This window comes from Carassius gibelio, chromosome B6, assembly GCF_023724105.1.
Source record: "Carassius gibelio isolate Cgi1373 ecotype wild population from Czech Republic chromosome B6, carGib1.2-hapl.c, whole genome shotgun sequence".
NCBI lineage: Eukaryota > Metazoa > Chordata > Actinopteri > Cypriniformes > Cyprinidae > Carassius > Carassius gibelio.
The window spans coordinates 2,601,815-2,622,152 of record NC_068401.1 but is presented as its reverse complement, the minus strand read 5'-3'; the positions used below and the strand labels follow the sequence as shown (position 1 = coordinate 2,622,152).

Genomic DNA, 20,338 nt, shown 5'->3' with positions numbered 1-20,338 from the left:
GGGACACTCGGGTACTTCACTCTATATTGAACTGGGATCATTGAAAATGACACTTGATTTGATTAACAGTTCAATTTCTTTGTTAATGAAATTTGCACAAGAATTGCACATGGCATATTCTTATGTGTCTCAAAATATTCTCACAGGAGGGTTTATGACTTTATCGGTGCTTTCGTGACTACAGGAATGCGCTTTCTTTTAAATAAACAGGTTTGTTTGCTCTTTTCCAGTCAGGATTAGCAGACATTTCAACACATTTTAATGAAAGATAACTTTCGCACATGTCTCTGTCAGATCTGTCCTGCTTTGAATCATGCCGCACTAGTTCTGATTAACCAGCTACTGGAAACAATCCCAGGTTAGAGAACGATGTTGATCAGTGTAAAACTGTTGTGGTTTATTAATCTGGCAGACTCGTGTGTTTACGTGAATGTGTTTTTCAGTTCGCACGGAGGTGGACAGCTACGTGGGCATCGATTACTCACTGCTAAGTGACCCCGTGGTGACGGAAACTAGCCTTGATATGGATTTTAGGGTGAGTGACAGATGAATAGTTACTGAGCCTGATATGCAAGTCAGGTCAGCAAACATACATTATTAGGCCTATTTATATTTCTCAAAGAATTCAGAGATTTAGATAATAATCAGAAATGTTTCTTGTGCAGCAAATTAGTCTATTAGTATAATTTTGGAAGGATTTTGTGACACTGAAGACTGGAGTAATGATGCTGAAAATACAGCTTTGATCACAGGAATAAATTACATTACATTGCAATTAATTACAAGAGTTATTTTAATTTGAAACAGTATTATGTTTTTTACTGTACGTTTGATCAAATATATACAGCCTTGGTGAGTTGCTGCTGTCAAAAACATAAAAAAGTAAACAAAAATATAGCTAACAATATGGTGGATTTTATCACCTGCTACACCATGGTGTATATATATATATATATACTGTATATTTAATTAGATGTTCAAATATCTCAGTGATATTTTTATGTTTAATCATATTACTTTCTTTTAAAAACATATATATTGATTTAAATCTATAAATTGAAGAATGCAAACCTTAACTTCTTAAAAAGAATAATTCTGTGTTCTCCCAAAAATGTATCTTAAGACTGCAAATGTACTTTCCTGCTGCTTGAAGTACTTTTTCTGTTAATCTTTATATTTTGGAATTTGAGATTAAAAATTAAATACAGTTTTTAATAAAACAATTAAATAAAATTGTGCTGTTTACACTATATATTTAGCATATATATATAATTATGTCAAGTTTTTTTCATGTATATGCATGTATGTATTTCTTTCCCTCTCTCGTCTACACAGGGCATGTTTTACAACCTGAAGAACGAGAACGAGGTGCTCGTGAACTATGCTATGAATCCGATAGTGAGAGAGTATGATCGTATGATCTATCTAGCGCTCTCCGAATTCTTCTTTGACAGCGGCCTCTTCTCTTACTTCAAAGGCGGACTGTTCCAAATGCAGATTGCAAACGAACGAGTAAGACACCATCCAATACACTTCAGGGGTGTGATACACAAATAAGACAAAAGCAACTATTGCTCGACTCATTTCAGATGCCGAAGGACTTAGAGATGCTCCTCAGGACCACCTACCTGGGGACAATCATGATGTTGGTGAGCAAAACGAAGATGCATGTACAATATATCGCGTAGCAATGTCCAAGCAAGCATCTATTCTCTGTGGTTGTGTGTCCAATCAGAACCCGGCTCTAATGGAGCATCCTCTCTCGCTGGAGTTAGAGGTCACATCTCCTCCTCGCTCCACTATCAAAACCTCTGGAGCTAATGTGGCTGTCAACTGTAACGTCAAAGTGTTGGTTCTTCCTCCAGGAAAACCAGCAGTCCAGCTCAGCAGCATGACTATGGTACACACAATATATACAACCAATAGTTTTCCAATAAAGGGATGCTATAAATGCACCAAATCTCATCTTGCCCCAAAAATTCATTGTGTTTTCAGGAAGGCAAATTCAATGCAAAAGTATCAATGAAGGGCAAGCGCTTGGCCATCCATTTAGATCTGAGAAGGTAAATATGATGCACAAACATTAAACTGTATTTGACTCATTGATTTTAATCTGAGACTCTGTTTATAGGTTTAAAATATTCTCCAATCAATCGGCTCTTGAGTCTTTGGCTGTAAGTTTGCATTTCCAGATCCAAATATACATGTATATATATATATATATATATTTGTTGTCAAACTAATCAAGAGCAAATAGTCAATGTAATGAATATTATTCCTTCAGCTTATTCCACTGCAAGGTCCGTTGAAAACGATGCTGCAGATATCTGTGGTGCCTCTCATTAACAGTAAGTGAAACAATATGTTTATATTTATTTACATCTCATGCTTAAGGCTAAATTTACTCAGTTAAAAAAGTGTTTTCTATTTGAATATATGTTAAAATATAATTTATTTCTGTGATCTGCAGCTGATATTTTCAGCATCATTTCTACAGTGTTGTGCTGCTTCATATTTTTTTTAAATACTTTTTTTCCATTGTTTTTAAAATTACTTTTCAAGTCACATCAACTGCAATGTGTTCTTTATGAAAAAATAAAAAATAATAATTTTACTGACCCCAAGGTTTTGATGAAACATATTCACTAAAATATTTAAACGAGATCTAAATGTGTTTTCATGTAAGATTACATTAAGCGAGGTGTGCAGATCCCTCTTCCGGACGGGATAGACTTCATTGAAGAGGTGGTGGAGTATCACAACGTAAGTGGCTCGTGACATCTTAACATCTTAAGCAACTTTTGATATGTTCAGCTATGATTCTCGCTCTTTGATTTGACAGGGCTACATCATCGTGGGGGCAAACCTACACTTCAGAACAGGTCTGAGAGAATTAATCGAGAGGAAGCTGTCGGGTGAGACAGACAACTCAATTTAAGACCAGAGAAGAGTCTCTGCGCAGATACTAAAATATGCAGCAATAAATGGAGGTTTAAAAGAGAAGAACTAATCTTCCAGCAGAAGCATGAAGTTAATTAACTGTACAGAACATCTGATCCTCAAGACCTGCTATCATTACAGTCAACATGACCTCAAAATTCAACCGATTTATTCTCTGAATACACTTTCCTTTATGCCAACATGCAATCCCTATTTTTTCAAATTTCCTCCCAATATTATACTGCTTTTATAACGAACATTGCCAGTGTCTAACAATAATGAGTGCAAATCACCAACCTTGTCAGCAAAGGCTGTTTTCACGATTGCTTTAGCACAAATACAGCATTTTTTTTCTATTTACACTTTGTGCAAACAGTATCTATCACTATTTGTTCTCAGTGTAAACAGCTGTTGCATGAAGATTACACCAGAATAAGCAACTAAAGATATATTTACTAAAGGCAGCATTAGCATTTGGATATGTTGAGATGCTCTTGAGGATGGCATTTCAATAAAAAACAGATCCCCCATAAAGCAATACAGAGTTACATTCAGTCATGACTCTGTTTTACTATCGAACACCCACCCAATTAATCAGTGCATTAATACGAAGTACCAAACTCAATTTTTACCCACATTTCAGAAGCCAAATGGGTTGCAAATACAGGTTCATGTTGACTTTAAGGTATTGCACAAGTGTCTGAACCCTGAAAACACCTGTACAACTCTTATACTGTGTGCTTAGATGTATAAAACAATGTATTTGTACTTTAAGTTTAATTATGTTGTTGTTTTCTTTGTACAAGTTTTATCGTATATTGATTGTTTAATATGAGATTGGTTTGCCATCCTCATTTGTGAATGAAATCACTGCACCTCTTTATAAAAATCAGCAAATGTTACCGTTTTTTATCTTAATGCTTGTTTAGTTCATCACTGAAATGATTAAATGGATTTAAAATGCACGGTTTAAAAAAAAAATATATATATATATATATATATATATATATATATATATATATATATATATATATATATATATATATATATATATATATATATAAATAAAAATATATAAAAAAAATAAAAAAAAAACCCACAAAGAATTATTTTTTTAAATCATAGAAAATTTCTTTAATTAAAAAACAAACTTGGGGGTAAAAAGGCACAAAATGATTCCCTTATGAGCACAAAAAGTACCAAAGCTCACTTTAAAGCACAATCACATGAGCAACTCAGTGACACTTCAACAAACGTCTAGTTATCACAGTGAGGTATTAATACCTGAAATAATCTGTGCGATGATTAATAAAAGCTACAGTTTCATGTTTAATAGAGAAGACATAAATTAAAATTGTGCAATGAACACTCACTGCTGATCGGATTGAATTTCATTTCTTAAAAAACTCAGCATCTCTCACTACTAAATCAATCACAATCAAAGATTGACGGAGGAATATAGACATCTGTGCATCTCTTAAACTTAAACGCATATGATGAAACATCCTTATGTACAGTCAGCATGACTTTAGTTCACAGGCTGGTGACTAAACTATATAAATGCATGATCAGTTTGGAGTGGCAAAGTGGCAGAAAACAGTCAGTGGTCCATACATCAGAAACATTTTACCAGTGTGACAGTACAAATCAATATTTAAAAGCAGTAAAAATCCCTGAGTGTGTTCTAGTAAGGTTGTTTGGTGATGAAGCGACTGAACATGGTGAAGGCCGCTATGGGTTTGTCAGTGGGAACCATGTGACCCGAACCCTGTGGAGGACACAGATCACATATTAGACGGCGACCACAGATGCATATACACCAGGTCAAACTGGTTTACAATGGAAGTGTAAACCCAATTAAGCTGCGTTATGATGTAGGCAGCTCAGATGATGTTTGATATAATATCGTGTCTCACCTTCACTGTGAGGAAAGCGATGTGTGTGAATTCCTTTACAAAACCGCCGATCTGCTGAGTTTCACCGTTGAAATAAAGCCAAGATCTGCGCTGCACCTGAACCTGTTGGAGAAGATGAAGAGATTGTTCTACATTGATTCTGCTACAACAACAAAAAACCTCTAATACATAATTTTACAAAAATGACAAGAGCTTTTTCCAAAAACAACAACCAAAAAAAACTAATAAATAAGTTGAAAATATATAAAAGAACATTTTACAACACAACAAATTTTACTCTTTCTTTAAGATTTGACACCATGTCCACAACAATGGCTTTATTCATGGCAAAAAATAATTAAATTACATAACTCAAATTCAATATAAAATGTAAAAATAATTAACAATTGTATCTAAAAACACACACAAAAACTAAAATAACAATATTCAACTTACTATATGACAAGTTCTAGATATATTTAAGAAGAACCTTTTTAAAAATGTAAATTAATATTTTCTGAATATAAATTTTACCTAGTATAATTTAAAAATGGACTAGTAAATATTTATTCAAATATTATTAAAATATACTACAAATATATCTAAAAGTATAACATCTTTTAAAATGTTATATATATTTTTAAATATTTTAGTTTTTATTATTAAAAAAAGTTACATAATGTTTTTCTAAATATGATTTGTTATTAATTTCTCAATTTATTTAAATACTTCTACAAAAACAAACAAATAAATACACAAGATGCAGTCTTACTGACTGAGGGTCAGGATGCACAGTTTAAAACACACACACACACAAATTAATGAGCAGAGTACAAACCAAGACCAAAAGAAAGAAAGGACACAATATCTGTGTGCAATAACTCACCTCTTGCTGGAGTGACTCCACAAACCATTCGTCTCCTAGGAAGTTGCATGCCATGTCCACATCTCCATTATACACCAACACACGGTATTTCTGTTGAAAAATAGAAATAATATAACTGAAATCAATAAGAGCTGGTGAATATTTGATTCATAAGCATTTCCATCACTCACCAGTGCTCCGAGAAGCTTCAGGTACTGTTTCTTCACGTCCATGAACAGCCGGTTATAGTTCAGATTGACTTCAGCACTGCAAACAAACAACCAGACACCTGCAAATGAAAACCCTCAGACACAAAACACATTTGCGGGGTTAAAGTCGGTTCAACACACCTGCAGATGACCCAGTCCAAAGCCTTGGGTGAGATGTGCAGAGCAGTCTTCACCAGCGGGTTGTTGAGGTACAGGGTGGACGGAGTCGAGTTGGTACACGGAGGATCCAGCCTGGAGGACTCTAACAGGGAGACCACACCTCGCCATTTCTGATTCAGTGAGAAGATTCATGTGGATTAACCCCTCGAAGCACCACATCAACGTGCTAACACCATGACCAGGCACAAAGCTTTGTTCTGCATCCTTCTTAAAGGGACAGTTCACCCCAAAACTAAACAAGATAAATCAAGAAACTTGTAGGCTTGGTTACTGATGCAGGCATGCTGGAGCTAAACTCTGCAGGACGCTGGCTTTCATTGTATGGAAATGAGCGTGAGAACTGCTATACATGGTGTTTTAGGTTGCACACAACAAAAGAGACTCATCCAGGTTTAAAACAACATGAGAGTGTATTAATAACGAGCATTCGGAGTTGATAAGCGCTTTGCATCCTGAAAGCAACACATAAACTGGTTTCTCTACCTCGTTCTGTGCTTTGGACCATGGATGGTTGAGGAAGTGGTGGCCCAGGTCTCGGATCACAAACTGGCCGTTTTCAAAGCTGTTTCAGAACAAAGGAATAAATGACACTGGAACATCTTCTTATGAACTGATGTTAAACTGTTGTATATCTGATCCGAGCTCACCCGTATCTCTGCTGAACTCCTCCGGCACAGGGTGCATACAGGTTATACATGTTGAGTCCTGAATTGTAGACTATATTTTGAGCTGCATAGACCTAAAGATTGATAGGAAGATGAGAGAAGATTCGTAAAGAACGTTGAATCTTAAGACGTTAGTAGAGCATTTATTAACTTACAGAAGTCGAGCAGTTCACATCCTGGTTATCGTAGAAGTTACACACTCCATCTTTGCAGCAAAAAGTCTGCAGGTCATTCCACAAGCTATGCATAAAAAAATACAATTTATATTGTTTGCATATGCAATATAATGTATAACAGAGTGCATGTTAAATAGAGCCACATGAAGAGTGTCAAGAGGTGAAAAAAATCAATAAATCACACCTGCTCCCTAGAAGTCCATGATAGTACGCAAAATAGATCAGGGAGTTGTCATTTAGTTCATAACTGGACAAGCCGTTTCCTACAGCAATCCCCTTTGAGACACAAATACACACACGTCATTCACTCTGCTTCCTCAGTGTCTGAATTTATTATGAGCAATACAGTTAAAATAAAGTCCCTCCTACCTGTAAATTAATGCTGCTGTCCTCCATCACGACCTCAGCAAGCGTTGGGATGTAAATGCCTCCGTAACTCTCGCCGGTCAGGAAAAACTCATTCTTGCTGAACTCCGGAAACAACCTGAAAAACTCTTTCAAGGCCAAGTAGTTGTTTGTGGCCACCTGGAAAGTCAACGATTATATGGTTATCATTTTGGTTTTTGATCATAAACTGTTTAATATAGATACACACACACATCTTTGTTTTCTTCCCCTTAATATGATTTGAGTCATACCTCGGTGTCATTGGTAGTGTACTTTTTGTCATCAGAGTAGGAGAAGCCGACACCTGCTGGTGACTCCAGGTATAAGACATTTGCAATCTGGAAAAACAGCCCATGTTTAGTTCAATAAAGCTGGTTTGCTACAGCCAAGAATGAAAGAGCATAAGAGCATGTGACTGGCTTAAACAAGAGTCATAGTCCAGTTACCGAAACTGACTGCAGGACTTCCTCATTTCACACCACAGAAATAACTCGTGGGTTAATGCTATAGTCGGTGTAGAAGCCAAAATCCATACCTTGTTCCATGCATAAGGATTATATTCTAGAGTTGCACCGTCATCTTGGATCTGTGGATAACCAGAGAAGGGATAAAATGCATTAAAGCATTTAAATATTTTAATAAAATTAAATGTTTTTTTAAGTGTTGTAATATCTGACCAGGAAAGGTCCGTGTTCTGTGAGCAAACCATCCAAGGAGCTGCATCCCGGTCCTCCGTTGAGCCACAGAACAACCGGACTCTTGGCCGGATCTTTCTCTGACTCAACAAACCTGAACAACAGGAACACAATAATAATGTTGGACATTTACATATGAGAATTTCCCAAACTATTCTTAGGGTCATTTAAATGAAAGTGAAAGCTGGACGGTCCAGCGCACCAGTAGTGAAGGTGTTTGTTATCTGCCACATTGAAGTATCCAGAATAATGCTTGAAGCTGGGCTGCTTTGAAAGTCCAGGCAGATATTTGATCTCATCAGCATCTGGAGCTCCAGAAACCTCCTCCAACAGCCCCAGCAGCAAACACACCAGCACAAGATGCATCTGAAACGCAGCAAAAAACACACCAGATACAGACTTAACCTTCTTATAGAAGACAAAACTCATCAATTATAATAACCTGAAGCAAAGAGGCTAACAAAACCCAAAGGGGGTTATATAACCTTTCATGCAACTGAGTGCACTAATCAGGAAATTGAGGGTTTGTTCTATAATGACGGTGGAAATGTGACGCGTGGACGGATATTATTCTGCAAAAGAAAGATTAAAATAATTCACAGTATTGTTATTGTGTTAGACTTACCTTTCCAGGTGTGGGAACAAAAACGCTTACCGGCTAAGTAAATTGTTTAAGTAGTCCAAAAAAAAAAATCATGTGACTTTAACTTTCCCGTGATGGAGACACGTGATGTTTTCCGTCCACGGTGTCAAAATAAAAGTGCACTTTATTTAAGCAGTCAAATATTCTAAAAACAAATAAAACAACCTATAAATATTAATATATTTTCATGCTTATAGATAATGCAACGATAAATAAAAAAAGGTTTACTATTGATACTTAAATTTTTCAGATTTCTATCAGTCTAAATAGAAACTAAGGAAACACACAGACATCACAATTATTTGTGTGAGCCAAGTCAGTAAGTTTCAGTCCAGTGTAATACATTAACTAGTAGCCTATTTTCAGGAAAAATAAAATCCTTTTGACCCAAACACAAGAGATCATTTATAATAAAAATAAAAATATGTATTATTTTCACTATTCAAGAATGACAGCAAGGGGATAGTACTTCAGCAGTATGGTCATCAAATTATTTAAAGAGAAAAATAAAGTTTTTTTTTTGGATTATACTTAGGCAATGCATGGTGATTTTGTCGAAGTAGTTTTAATAATAATTTAAACCATAAACAGTTTGTACAGTACACAGTGAACTTAAACAACGTTCTTCCAGGACAAAGAGGCAACTAACAAACAAAATTAAACATACAGTAATAAGAGATTATACAAAATTTAACAGAACATAAGAGTAGGCTACTATACTATACAACAACATTAATGCAGAATCACACACACACACACACCCACACACACACACAAACACAGTAAAATGAGTCACAGACCAGTACACAAATACAAGGCACTGTCAAATAATACTGATCGTACAATAGCGTGATAAAAATAATACCCTAGGTATTATTATTATTAACGATAAATATTATTTTACGAGAACAAAATTCATCCTAGTTTAATAAACTAAATTTTATTAAATAAAAATGACAATGAAAAGCAGGTTTTATGGGAAGAGATGATAAGGTGGTGCAGTTCAGTCTAAAACGTGCACTTTTTATTTGGGAATTGTGGTTTAATTCCGTTGACGATCTTCCCCAGTTGGCGTTTCTGCATCCGTTAGCTGCTTGTTAATCAGACAACACTTCTATTTTCTTTCTTGGTGCCAACTATGGAAAAAACGATCAATAAAAAGCTAATAAACCGCTGATGATTTAACTGCAAGCGCTGCGTTGTGCGTTCAACTGTGTGACGCGCGTGCAATCTAAGGGAGACAGATTTCGAAATAAAAGTGCACATAATTTAAGCAGTGAAATATTCTAAAACAAACCTAAAACAACCTATATATATATATATATATATATATATATATATATAAAATGTCATGCTCATATTGAGTCCGGTATTGGAAATACATTATAAAACACTTTAAGTGCTGATTTTGTGAAGGTAATGCAACGATAAATAATAATAAAAAAGGTTTACTATTCATACTTAAATTTTCAGATACTATGTACTTCTAAATGTATTATTTTTTATTTTATTTTATATTTGCAAATCAGTCTAAACGGAAAATAATAAATAAAAAAAAAAACATCACAATTATTTGTACAGGAACCGGAATTGTCGTTTACAGAGGAACTTGAGAGCTGGTACTTTTATTTTGGAAACAGCGCCATCAACACGGTTTCTAAGCAACTCGTAGTTCCGCACAGAATCACCGCAAGGTTGCGGCAGTTTTCCGAGCGGGACTTTCGTTTTAATTTCTCGCACAAACGGGACGACACGAGAGAATCGCCGGACAGTTTCCAGGTTCCGATGGTAACGGTAAGACTTTGTTTCCACGATCTGACAAAACCTTTTGCATGAATCGAAATTTCTAGAGCTCCGGCTGCATTCATTGTTATAAATGTAAGCTAACGTTAGCTTATTTGCTGCCATGGTGTTCGAAGCATCGATTGTTGTTTTTTTATTTGATTATTGAAAGCCTTAAATGTCGTTTTGGTTGTTCAGCTTTTGAATCGTTAAACTCGTACATTTACGCACACGATTGTTAAAAAAAAATGTAATTTACGTTAACATTACTGTGCGGAGCAACATGGCGCCTGATCGAATCCCACACTAGACGAAGTGTGCACGGTTTTCTTTACAGCTTTTAAAAGGACGGGATATGCACGACACGAACGATTTTCCCCCCAGGAGGAACGTTACGCGGTCTTTGTCGTTTGCTGTAACACGCGCTCGTTATTTTACACCGTTTGATTTCGCGTGACGTCACGACACGTTCACAAAATGTCGGAAGGTTGTTGTGGCGCCAACGAGGATGCTGTCCGTTTTTACCATTGTTTTCACTGTTTCTGCCTTTTGAATCATAAACAGTGGAGCAAATATGGCAATGGAGGATAATAAAATACGTAATCACGCGAAATTCTATAGCAGAAGTTTACCGTTTTGACTCTTTCAACAATGTGAGACAGTAAAAAAAACGTTTTACAAGCCATACTTCTTGAATGTCTAACGTTCAAGGATTAATATTAATAGGAGTAGTAATAGAGTGCCAAAATACTGTATTTTAAGACTTTTTTGTTATTTTAAGCCTCTTTTACTTGTCGTTCAACGCCTGTTTATTAAAACACATTCTAACACTAAGATACATTAAACATGTATAAAATCCTATTTTGATAATTTTCTTCGAATTAACTTTATTTGTATAGTTTAAAACCTTAGAACTCTCCCTTTGAAATTTGTCATAGAAAATGCTTTTTTCCATTTTCTTTATTGGTGCACACTTTTTCAGAGTACAACACATAGTATAATATTTTATAATCTAATAATATAAAATTCATGTTTTCACTGTCCGTTGTTGGCAGTTGATATTCTTGAGGTAACGTTAGAGTCATCTGAAAAAGTGCAAAATCATTTAGGTGGAACAACCAAAGTTCATGTTAAAGTATTGAACAGCTTTGGAAACTCAGGGGATAATATCATGGTTTGCAATTTACCAAAATGTCCGCAGAATGCCAAAGTGGACCAGAAGTCTACAAAATCTGTGAGCTCTTACCGTCCAACTACTATGATGAAAACACAGTAAAAAGCGAGCCAAGAAACTGTGCGACAATTGCTTGCAGATGTGCGTTGTAGTGGAAAATTGGTCTAATGGCAAATATTTGACATTGATACCCCTTGAGCCATGATGTCCAGTGTATTTTTGTTGACCTACTGACTGGTTCACCAAGTGTCTCGCCTCCATGTTGTTGAATTTTTAAACTTTGGACAGCCTGCAGGAAACTTTTGGGGAGCATTTTATGTTTATCCCCAAGAGTAAGCCTATTCACGGATTTGACGTTATCTTCAACGAACACCCGCTTATTTTCCGTTGCGTGCTCTGTGGAAACAATTTGTGGTCAGCTCTTCCAACAGGTTTTACCTTCCTCTTCATCCTGAATCTTTCATCAAATACTTCAGAAATGCAGTTCATTTAAAAAGGCAACCTGAGGAGCTTCTTTGCGTGAGACTTGAAGTGCAGCTACAAAATCCAAGGACTTCTATGATCACTAAGCCAAAAAGTTAATTTATTTTCAGCAATTTATTTGGCGTGAGAGACCGAAAAGTGTTCATATGCCAATTGATAAGGCATCAAAACACTGCACGTGAATTAAACCATATTTATAATTCTACTTGTTGCAAAATTTCTCAAGTTTGTCTTTAAAGTCAACATGAAACTATTGGCATAGTATTTTAGAATTAAGTGGGATTTTCGTTTAGAAAAATTAATAATGATCAAACAAATCACTTTACATTCAGATATCAAGATGTCTAAGAAAGTAAATGTGGTCGATTTTGATTTCATGTTGACTTCTGCGGTGTTTGTTTTTTTTTTGCTTTGCCCAGTCATTTTACTTCTGGAATCTCTCTTTTCTTACATGTCGATGCATCATCAATTTCAAGACCTTGGGGGAAATATAGCTAATCAAATAGTCTTGTAACTAAAATCAACTGCAAGCGTTCCTTGAAAACGGGCCATTGAACCTAAAGTTCGTAGAAGCATGTCGCACAGAAGAAGCCGGAGTAATACGCCACCCTCGTACACCACCAACAGCAATGACCCTCGTGACCTGGAGCGACGGATTTTTGTCGGAAATTTGCCAACGGCACACATGGCGAAGAAGGACATGGAGGATCTGTTCAGGCCATATGGGAAAATACAGGGTTAGTAGCGTACAAATTCAAAGCCTTTTTAGACGTTTCGGAAAATTTAAGTGTTCACTCCAGTTTTAACTGGTTTAACCCACAGTTCTTTAGACGATAAAGGGCTACTACTACTTACATCTAAAGGCTTTGGTTAGAATTTGCGAAAAGCAAGGGAAGCTTAGGCCAAAAATCCACCAGTAAGCGTTTTTTTTTTTTTTTTTTTTTTGCGCAAAACGAAAATGATTGTTCCCTTTTCCAGCTTTGTCCCTGTTTCGTGGTTATGGATTTGTGCAGTTTGAGCGGGTGGAGGATGCGGAGGCCGCTAAAGCCGGACATAACGGCCGAATTTATAGAGGTTATAAACTAGGTAAGGTCTGACTTGGTATTAAACACTGGAGTGATTACATTCTGGGAGTTGTTACATTTAAGTTTTACATTTTAGCTTAAGAGAAATAAATCATAGGATGACCAGTTAATTATACTACTGTAATAACTCAAATATGGTGAATCTAATAAAACCAGACTTTCCCTTAAATATGTTCCTTATGCAAACTGCATTTGTTTTTTTCTTTCTTCAGAGTTTTTGTACATGTAAAGGTATTCGGAACGTATTACAAATGTTATATATTGGTGTTGTATGACTTTCAAAATTGAATTGATATGCAGATCCAATGTTTTCCCATTTCTCTTGTTCTTTTCGACAGCTGCAATTATAATCTTCTTGACTGTATAATTAAAATTATACAATAGTATCTGAATTTTGATGCCATTTATTGATTTTCTCATGCTATAATTTGTATTTATACTCTATTTGTCCAAAGCGGCAGTTATTGTTAGTAGTCTGATAAGGTTTAATTTGAGAGGGGTTTAATAAGTGTTTGCAGCTAGGATTGTCAAATATTGCCGTACACATGATGCACAGGTTCACAAGATCCTTACTTAAATTTCAACTGCTATTTAAATTTTGGAAATGCTTACAATTTAGACAATTTGTCTATTTTCATCTGATGCAGAATGTCAAATTTTCATCCTCTTGAGTGAAAGAAAAACTCTGGCTCTGAAATATTTCCGTCTTTTGTCATATTGAACGTTTGGATTGGTTTATTTGCAGATGTAAATATGGCAGCGGAGAGACGACAGAATAAACCCAGGTCAAGCCCTCCACGCAGGTAAAGTATCGCTGGGGTTTTTGCTAATGAAGACGACCTCTATCGAGAATTTTGGTAAACATTTTTCCCTCCAGAATGGAATTCATCGAAAGTTCTTAAATAAATATCATTGTCGAGTGAGCAAAAATGGCTCGGTGGCTCTTCGGTTTTTAGTTTGTTCTATTTTTTCGTCTTTTTTTTTCCTTTTCATCACTTTTAGTTGTGTCAGAATTACATGAAATAAAGCTGAAAGGCTAATTTGAGTACTTTTTCCCATGGTGTGTCTTTGTCTAAAGGGTGTGTTACTCAATCTTTTCACTTACTCTGCACGTTTTTTTGAAATCGTCCAACGACAAATCGCTGCTTCTTGCTTGTCGTCTTCGACACTCCAATTAAAACACCTCGGAAGTTTGTTTAATATTAAAATGCATCAAAACATAACCAAGAACCTAATGATTTCATCTACTCAAGTGGGATGGAAACAATTAAAACTAATTTAAGCAGTTGATTCAATTATTGCATGTTTATTTTTGGAGGTTGGTGTTTTTCTTTCCATTCAATTCATCTTCACCACCTCAGTTTAAATTGAAAATGAGACTAATTATCTTGCAGTCGTGGAACGGTGCGGTTACTTGCGTTGGTTTATCTTAAATCGGTTTTAAAATTAAAAACTCAAATTGCTTGCTTATAATAAAAATAAAATAATGCTGCCGGCAAATCAGCGTTTTTTTTTTTTTTTCACACTTTAAAACTGCTGTTCATTTTACTTAAAAGTAACTTAACAGATGGACCCTGGTTTTCATGGTTACTTCAAAAGATAATGTTTGACATCTTACCCATGACATTCATTTTTGGAGAGCTATATTTAGAATTTGCAAAGAGAAATTGTGATTTTTGTGACCGATAAGATTAATTTTCGGTGCCACCCTCTCATGGTAGCGGGACTCTGAAATGAACTCTAAAAGCACTGAATTGATTTTCTTTTAAAAGAAGTTTACATTTGCCTAGTGTTTTTGTTTTTACAGTTTTTCTAACAATGTCTTATAAGTAATTGATGTTAAACTCTCAGTGAGTTGTCTAGAGCTGTTAGTTTTGGGGGGGTTAAGTGTTTAGTTTGGCATGTGTTGATTGAGGGTATTTTGTCTGTTCAGGCCTGCCAGCTCTTATGGGGACAGTCGAGAGCCCCGTCCTCGTTCTCGGTCCCCGGTGCATGGGCGAGATTCTCGAGACCACCGTGACAGTCGAGAGATGAGAGGCGATAGCCGAGAGCTGCGTCCTGGTCCACCTCGAGAGCATGATGCTAGAGGGCCACCCAAGGAGCGATACAGGGGCTCAGAGAGCAGGGAGAAAGATCCTTCCTACAGGTGCACTCAATGCATTCGAGCTGTTTTTTTTTTAATATATAGCTTTTGTTTTCCTGTGTTGTAACATAATCTAAACAACATTACTGTGCTTCCACAGAGATGAAGGGTATGATCGTTATTACCGTGGAGGAGAGTATGACTATTATCGGAAGAAAGATGAGCCGTATCCTGAGCGTTATAGGGAACCCTGGAATGGCAGGAGAGAGTCTGAGGGTTGGTTTGATTGTTTACAACCAGAATATAAAGCAGATTTAATTAATGAAGAAAACTATCCTATTTTAAAGATCAGTAATTTTTTGCATTGTGATCAAAGTTGTTTATAGTTAAATAAAAACTTGTTACTTGAAATAAACATTAACTAAAAAAATAAATAATTTTTTTTTCACCCATTTGCAATATTTTAAAACCAAAAATTAAAATGACAAACAGTTAACTAACTTTAATAGTGAAAACCAATATTAAACTGTAAATAAAAACTATTTTTCTTCCAAAGTTGTTCTTGTTATGCCCCTGAATATTTTTTTTATTAAACTGAAAAATTATATATATTTTTTTATTTATTTTAATAAGCAATAATAAAAGGCATTAGAATAATTACTTCTGCAACACTGTTTTTTTTTGTATTAAGATTGTTTTTTTTTTGTAAATGAATATATCACAATGCAAAAATCTTAAAATCCTTTACATTTCCCTATGGAGTTTTTCCCAATTGTTGGTTACACTATTGGTTCGAACAGTTTTTGTCAGCAGCATTGGCAATTCAGTGGGTTAGTTTAAAGCGAAGCAAAGTTTCACATGCACACAGTTTTGGTCATAGATGGAGCAGAGGAGAGTATATGTGAAAACTTAAGAGTTTGGTTCTGAATTTACAGAGGAGCGGGTGCGTCCTGAAGAGTGCCGGCGAAACGAACTTTACCGGCAATATTATGAAGAGCTGCAGAGGCGCTATGATGCCGAGAGACCAGTGGACTGCTCCGTCATAGTCGTCAACAAGCTGCAAAAGTGAGTCATGTGACTGTTTTTGAAGTGATTAAAACATCAGCTGTTTTCTTGGAGAACTGGTTGCATTTTCTGCTCTGCGTTTGCGTGCAGGGAATATGCCGAGACGGTGGGCAGGCAGGTTCGGGATCTAGGTATGGTGGTGGATCTCATCTTCCTGAATACAGAGGTGTCACTGACCCAAGCTCTGGAGGATGTGAGTCGGGCTCGTACACCTTTTGCCATCATCATCACCCAGCAGCACCAAGTACACCGTTCCTGTACAGTCAACATCCTCTTCGGGACTCCGCAAGGTGTGTGTCCTACTGTCCACTTGCTCATCAGCTTTAAGCTGGGAAAATTCAATGCAATTAAACAGCACAGCTACTCAAAACCAGCCCGGTGTTGATATGAGATTGCAGTACAATAAGTTATAATCCACATTTTAGATGACCACAGCATACTCTTGTTGCAGAGCACAGGAACATGCCCATGCAGGATGCCATGGTGCTGGTGGCCCACAACTTTGACTCCTTTAAAGTTGAACACCGTGCTAAAGAAAGGGACGAGCTCGTGAGGAAGGCGGCAAAGATGGCTGATGAGGTGTTGATGAGGGAACCTGACAGAGAGGGTCACCCTGCCTCCGTCCTGACCCACATCACGCTGCTGTCCGAGGGCAGGTATGTCAACAAATACTAGAATTCAAAAGTTTGGAGTCTGTAAGATTTTCTGCTTTTATTTGATCATAAATTCATTCAAATGCTCAAATATGAATTAACTGTTTATTTCAAAATGTGATCTAGTCCTATGATACAAAGATTCATTTTCAGCATCATTATGGGCTGTGTTCACACAGAGAGGCAGCCCTCAGGAATTAAAAAAAATAATAATAAAGCACAGCACAAAATGCTTCCTCGCCAATGTTGCCGTCAAATCAAATAGTTGCCATTCCAACCATAGATGCACAGTAGTCAACATTTGTGGATCAAAACCTTTCATCAAAGTGGTCCTTACATTTGCTTATTTGAAATGGAAATCTTTTGTAACATTATAAATGCTCTTGTCACTTCTGATCAGTTTAATGCAGCCTTGCTGCATAAAAATAAAAGGATTAAAATGTCTTTTTTTTTTTTTTTTTTTAAATGTGCTTCTGTGTTTACTTAATAGCTGAAAAATATTTTTAACTGTTCACTTTAGATGACATGCTATTTGTTTGAATGTGAATTCAAATATGGAATTTCTTTATGTCCGTAGAATTAGTTTTTTTGTTGGATTATTGAAATTGGCATTGAAACTTTGTACATTTTACTGGTGTTAAATTTCAAATAAAATTGATCATCTTTGCATCTCTCAGGTTTATGACTCCAGAAGAGTTGGCCAGGCTAATTGACTATCTGAGAGACAAACGTGATCGTCTCGTCCGAGGCACTACTGACACGGGTAACTCCATACAGCATCGAGTTTAAAAATGCCTTTATTACGCTTTATACCTGAAGCCTTACCCCTCACCATTTTTATTCTCTCTAGTTGCGCACCCTCCACCAGTGACCCACGAACCCTCTCAGCCCACACAGCCTCTATCTTCTCCAGCTCAGCCTGCATACAGCAGCCTGCCCCTTCATTCCACCCACCTGACCTCTGCGTCCGCCCCCTCCGCCACCAACCAACAGCAGGAGCTCCAGGCTAAGATCCTCAGCATCTTCAACAGCGGCAGCGGCACGTCTTCAGTGTCCAGCCCTGCTCCGGCGTCCCAAATGCAGGGTTACTCTTCGAGCCTCGGCCCTCAGAGTGCCGGACTCCAGTCTTCTCACGCCGTCCCTGCTGCCACCGGCATGCCCAAAATCGCTGCCGTCCAGCCGCAGAGCAGCATGATGAACCCTCGGCCTGCCCTGAGGCCTCCTGGGGCTCGTATGGCCGGGCCGACAGGCGCCTCGAGACCGGCAGCCACTACAGGCACTGGCATCAACTTTGACAACCCCAGCGTGCAGAAAGCTTTGGATACGCTCATCCAGAGCGGACCCATTAACCACTTGGTGAATATAGGATCTGTGGGTCAAGGGAGCCGGTCAGCACAGGGAATGGGCCAAAGCATGGATCCATCGCCCATGTCCCATTATTCCCGCCATTACTGAAATGAATAGATCTGATACGAATCGAGAAGTCTGCATTGCTCTGAATGATCATAAATTATAATTTTTTGCTCCTGTGTAATTTGTGAAGAAAAACGAGTTTTGTGAAGTCATAGTTTTTACGGTTTATTTTATTTTTTACTCCTCTGATGTGTTAGAAGAAACCTTTACAGAGCATGATTGATTGTTTAATGTATCAATAAATGAGAGAAATTCTGTTGTTTTATATGGAATTGGCTCATTGTATATACCAGCCAACTTCTGACTTAATAAACTCATTTTTAGATAAAGACATTTTTGTCTCTCTTTAATTTGTTTCTCTAGAATATTTCAGTCTGGATGCAAAGTTGTGGAAAGTCAAAGCCAGTCTATAGATTTTGGGCAGTTGAAGGTGATCTCACAGAAAGTCATGTAGTGTATGACGAGCACAGATTGCTTTTTTGTTTTTTGACTTTAAAACTGATTTTAATTGGTCATGCATCTAATGCAATCTTACAATAAAGCTTTTTTTTTTTTGCTTTATTGGCATTGAAGTTTCCACTATGAACTTTTAACCCACTCATCTGTAAATTCAGAACCCCACCATTGGAAAATGTTTATGCAAACTTTCTCTGCACTGTTAAAAGTAAAAAGGTTTTTTATTGGCATTTATGGTCCCATAAAGAACCTTTAACGTCCATGGAATCTTTCAATTCCGCAAAAGGTTCTTTATAGTGGGTAAAGGTTCTTAAGATTATTAAAAAGTTCTTCACACTGAGAAATATTTTTTTATAATTTTTTTTTTTTAATATCTATTTATTTTTAAGTGTCGCAACAAGGCACGTTTTTGAGTGTTCAGAACAACTTATGTTCTTTAAGTTTTTCTTTGCAGCATTTTTCGAATTTGTAATCGCATGATGCTGTGTTTTAAAATCTCTTCATATTTTGTGTATTCTAGCATTAATTAATGGGACAAAGCATGTTCTTCCACGTCAATCTAAGTTTTTGCTTCGTATTTATGCTGCAGAAATAGCATTCCACACTGTGTGCATGCAATACCCAAGATGACGTGCTATATTTTTCCAAAATGTATCATATAAAACAGCACACAGCGCTGTAAATCCAGTTCTCAGTAAAATATCAGTTGCTCCAAAAATCCTGGTCCACGTGATGTTATATTAAATGGCTGTGATTGAATGGCATTGTGCAACTTTCACATACAGACCTTTTTTTATGTTTTTTGTTGTTGCTGGTTATGCCTGGTTTACATCAAATGCCAAATTCAACCTTGTTTTAAAATTAAAACACTAGAATGTGAATGTTTAAACGAGTATAAACAGTTTTTCACAGAGGAAGTATTTCTCAACACTTACTGTCTTCGCTCCAAAACCCAGCCACAAATGCCCTTTAGAAAGGCCAGAGGTCTTCTGTGAATGCTTTCCTGAGACGTCTTGAATCGATTGACTTTGCAAGAAATACTTCCCCAACATGAAAGAGAGCTGGGTTCAAGATGGTTAACTAGTCAACAATGAGGTTTACTCATTAGTCTAGTCGTTTGTTTCAATATTTTCAGCAAGTCCAATGCTTTAGCTGACAGTTTCTCAGTAAAAACTCCTCAGAAAAGTACTTGAATCACGGCCAGTTCAAGTCATGGAGTCTCTACTAATGAGCTGATGATATTCAGGTGTGAAATATAAATGGCATCCAAAATGTGGTGTGTTGAAGAATCTCAGGACCAGGATTTTGAGCCTTGGAAAACCTGCTTGGAATAAAAACTTGATCATATAATCCGTAATAAAATGGTATTCGTTTATTGCATTTTGTGCTGACAAATCTATAAAATGGAATGGGAGTTTTGCAGAAGCCATAGAGATAAAGCATTTAAGATAAAACTACATTATTTTCTTTATGTACCATGAAACACAAT

The 20,338-nt window shown here is 36.6% G+C and overlaps 3 protein-coding genes across 10 annotated transcripts in view; 2 read left to right on the top strand and 1 right to left on the bottom strand.

The window, feature by feature from the left end:
* The window catches only part of pltp (phospholipid transfer protein), a 10,476-nt gene extending 6,634 nt beyond the window's left edge, over positions 1-3,842 (top strand). For all 4 annotated transcript variants that reach the window (XM_052559919.1, XM_052559918.1, XM_052559916.1 and 1 more), the window contains exons 5-16: positions 1-11; positions 147-210; positions 295-358; positions 444-535; positions 1,336-1,512; positions 1,590-1,649; positions 1,736-1,900; positions 1,996-2,063; positions 2,132-2,174; positions 2,285-2,348; positions 2,687-2,763; positions 2,843-3,842. The exon at positions 1-11 is cut by the window's left edge and continues 145 nt beyond it. In XM_052559919.1, coding sequence (XP_052415879.1) covers positions 1-11; positions 147-210; positions 295-358; positions 444-535; positions 1,336-1,512; positions 1,590-1,649; positions 1,736-1,900; positions 1,996-2,063; positions 2,132-2,174; positions 2,285-2,348; positions 2,687-2,763; positions 2,843-2,938 — 981 coding nt within the window. In that variant the 3' untranslated portion in view covers positions 2,939-3,842. The remainder of the gene's footprint in view (positions 12-146; positions 211-294; positions 359-443; positions 536-1,335; positions 1,513-1,589; positions 1,650-1,735; positions 1,901-1,995; positions 2,064-2,131; positions 2,175-2,284; positions 2,349-2,686; positions 2,764-2,842) is intronic.
* Positions 3,843-4,046: 204 nt separating this feature from the next.
* Positions 4,047-20,058, bottom strand: ctsa (cathepsin A). 2 transcript variants are annotated; one of them, XM_052558525.1, is made up of 15 exons: positions 19,785-20,058; positions 8,215-8,378; positions 7,995-8,106; positions 7,853-7,903; positions 7,569-7,655; positions 7,300-7,455; positions 7,115-7,206; positions 6,910-6,994; positions 6,737-6,828; positions 6,573-6,651; positions 6,051-6,199; positions 5,892-5,967; positions 5,722-5,811; positions 4,857-4,958; positions 4,047-4,708 (listed from the first exon to the last, which is right to left on the bottom strand). In XM_052558525.1, the coding sequence occupies exons 1-15, from the start codon at positions 19,899-19,901 to the stop codon at positions 4,625-4,627; spliced, it is 1,536 nt and encodes a 511-aa protein (XP_052414485.1). In that variant the 5' UTR covers positions 19,902-20,058; the 3' UTR covers positions 4,047-4,624. The 2 variants fall into 2 exon arrangements, with proteins under 2 accessions (XP_052414485.1, XP_052414486.1); XM_052558526.1 differs by lacking the exon at positions 19,785-20,058 and adding an exon at positions 8,638-8,778.
* On the top strand, positions 10,283-18,726 carry ncoa5 (nuclear receptor coactivator 5). 4 transcript variants are annotated; one of them, XM_052558521.1, is made up of 11 exons: positions 10,283-10,449; positions 12,571-12,831; positions 13,073-13,180; positions 13,925-13,982; positions 15,113-15,325; positions 15,423-15,538; positions 16,198-16,327; positions 16,418-16,617; positions 16,779-16,983; positions 17,658-17,743; positions 17,831-18,726. In XM_052558521.1, the coding sequence occupies exons 2-11, from the start codon at positions 12,669-12,671 to the stop codon at positions 18,433-18,435; spliced, it is 1,884 nt and encodes a 627-aa protein (XP_052414481.1). In that variant the 5' UTR covers positions 10,283-10,449; positions 12,571-12,668; the 3' UTR covers positions 18,436-18,726. The 4 variants fall into 4 exon arrangements, with proteins under 4 accessions (XP_052414481.1, XP_052414482.1, XP_052414483.1 ...); XM_052558522.1 differs by lacking the exon at positions 13,073-13,180; XM_052558524.1 differs by lacking the exon at positions 12,571-12,831 and having other exon boundaries at positions 10,296-10,449.
* Positions 20,059-20,338: the final 280 nt, after the last annotated feature.

What these genes read in the sequence shown, in the direction of transcription:
- ncoa5 (XM_052558521.1), top strand. Translation starts at nt 12,669, where the DNA reads ATGTCGCACAGAAGAAGCCGGAGTAATACGCCACCCTCGTACACCACC. An exon ending in AGGTCAAGCCCTCCACGCAG is followed by an intron (nt 13,983 to 15,112) that starts GTAAAGTATCGC and finishes TTGTCTGTTCAG; the next exon opens with GCCTGCCAGCTCTTATGGGG. An exon ending in GTCGTCAACAAGCTGCAAAA is followed by an intron (nt 16,328 to 16,417) that starts GTGAGTCATGTG and finishes GTTTGCGTGCAG; the next exon opens with GGAATATGCCGAGACGGTGG.
- ctsa (XM_052558525.1), bottom strand. Translation starts at nt 19,901, where the DNA reads ATGTTGGGGAAGTATTTCTTGCAAAGTCAATCGATTCAAGACGTCTCA. An exon ending in TGAAGCTTCTCGGAGCACTG is followed by an intron (nt 5,812 to 5,891) that starts GTGAGTGATGGA and finishes ATTTTTCAACAG; the next exon opens with AAATACCGTGTGTTGGTGTA. An exon ending in TCGCTTTCCTCACAGTGAAG is followed by an intron (nt 4,709 to 4,856) that starts GTGAGACACGAT and finishes TGTCCTCCACAG; the next exon opens with GGTTCGGGTCACATGGTTCC.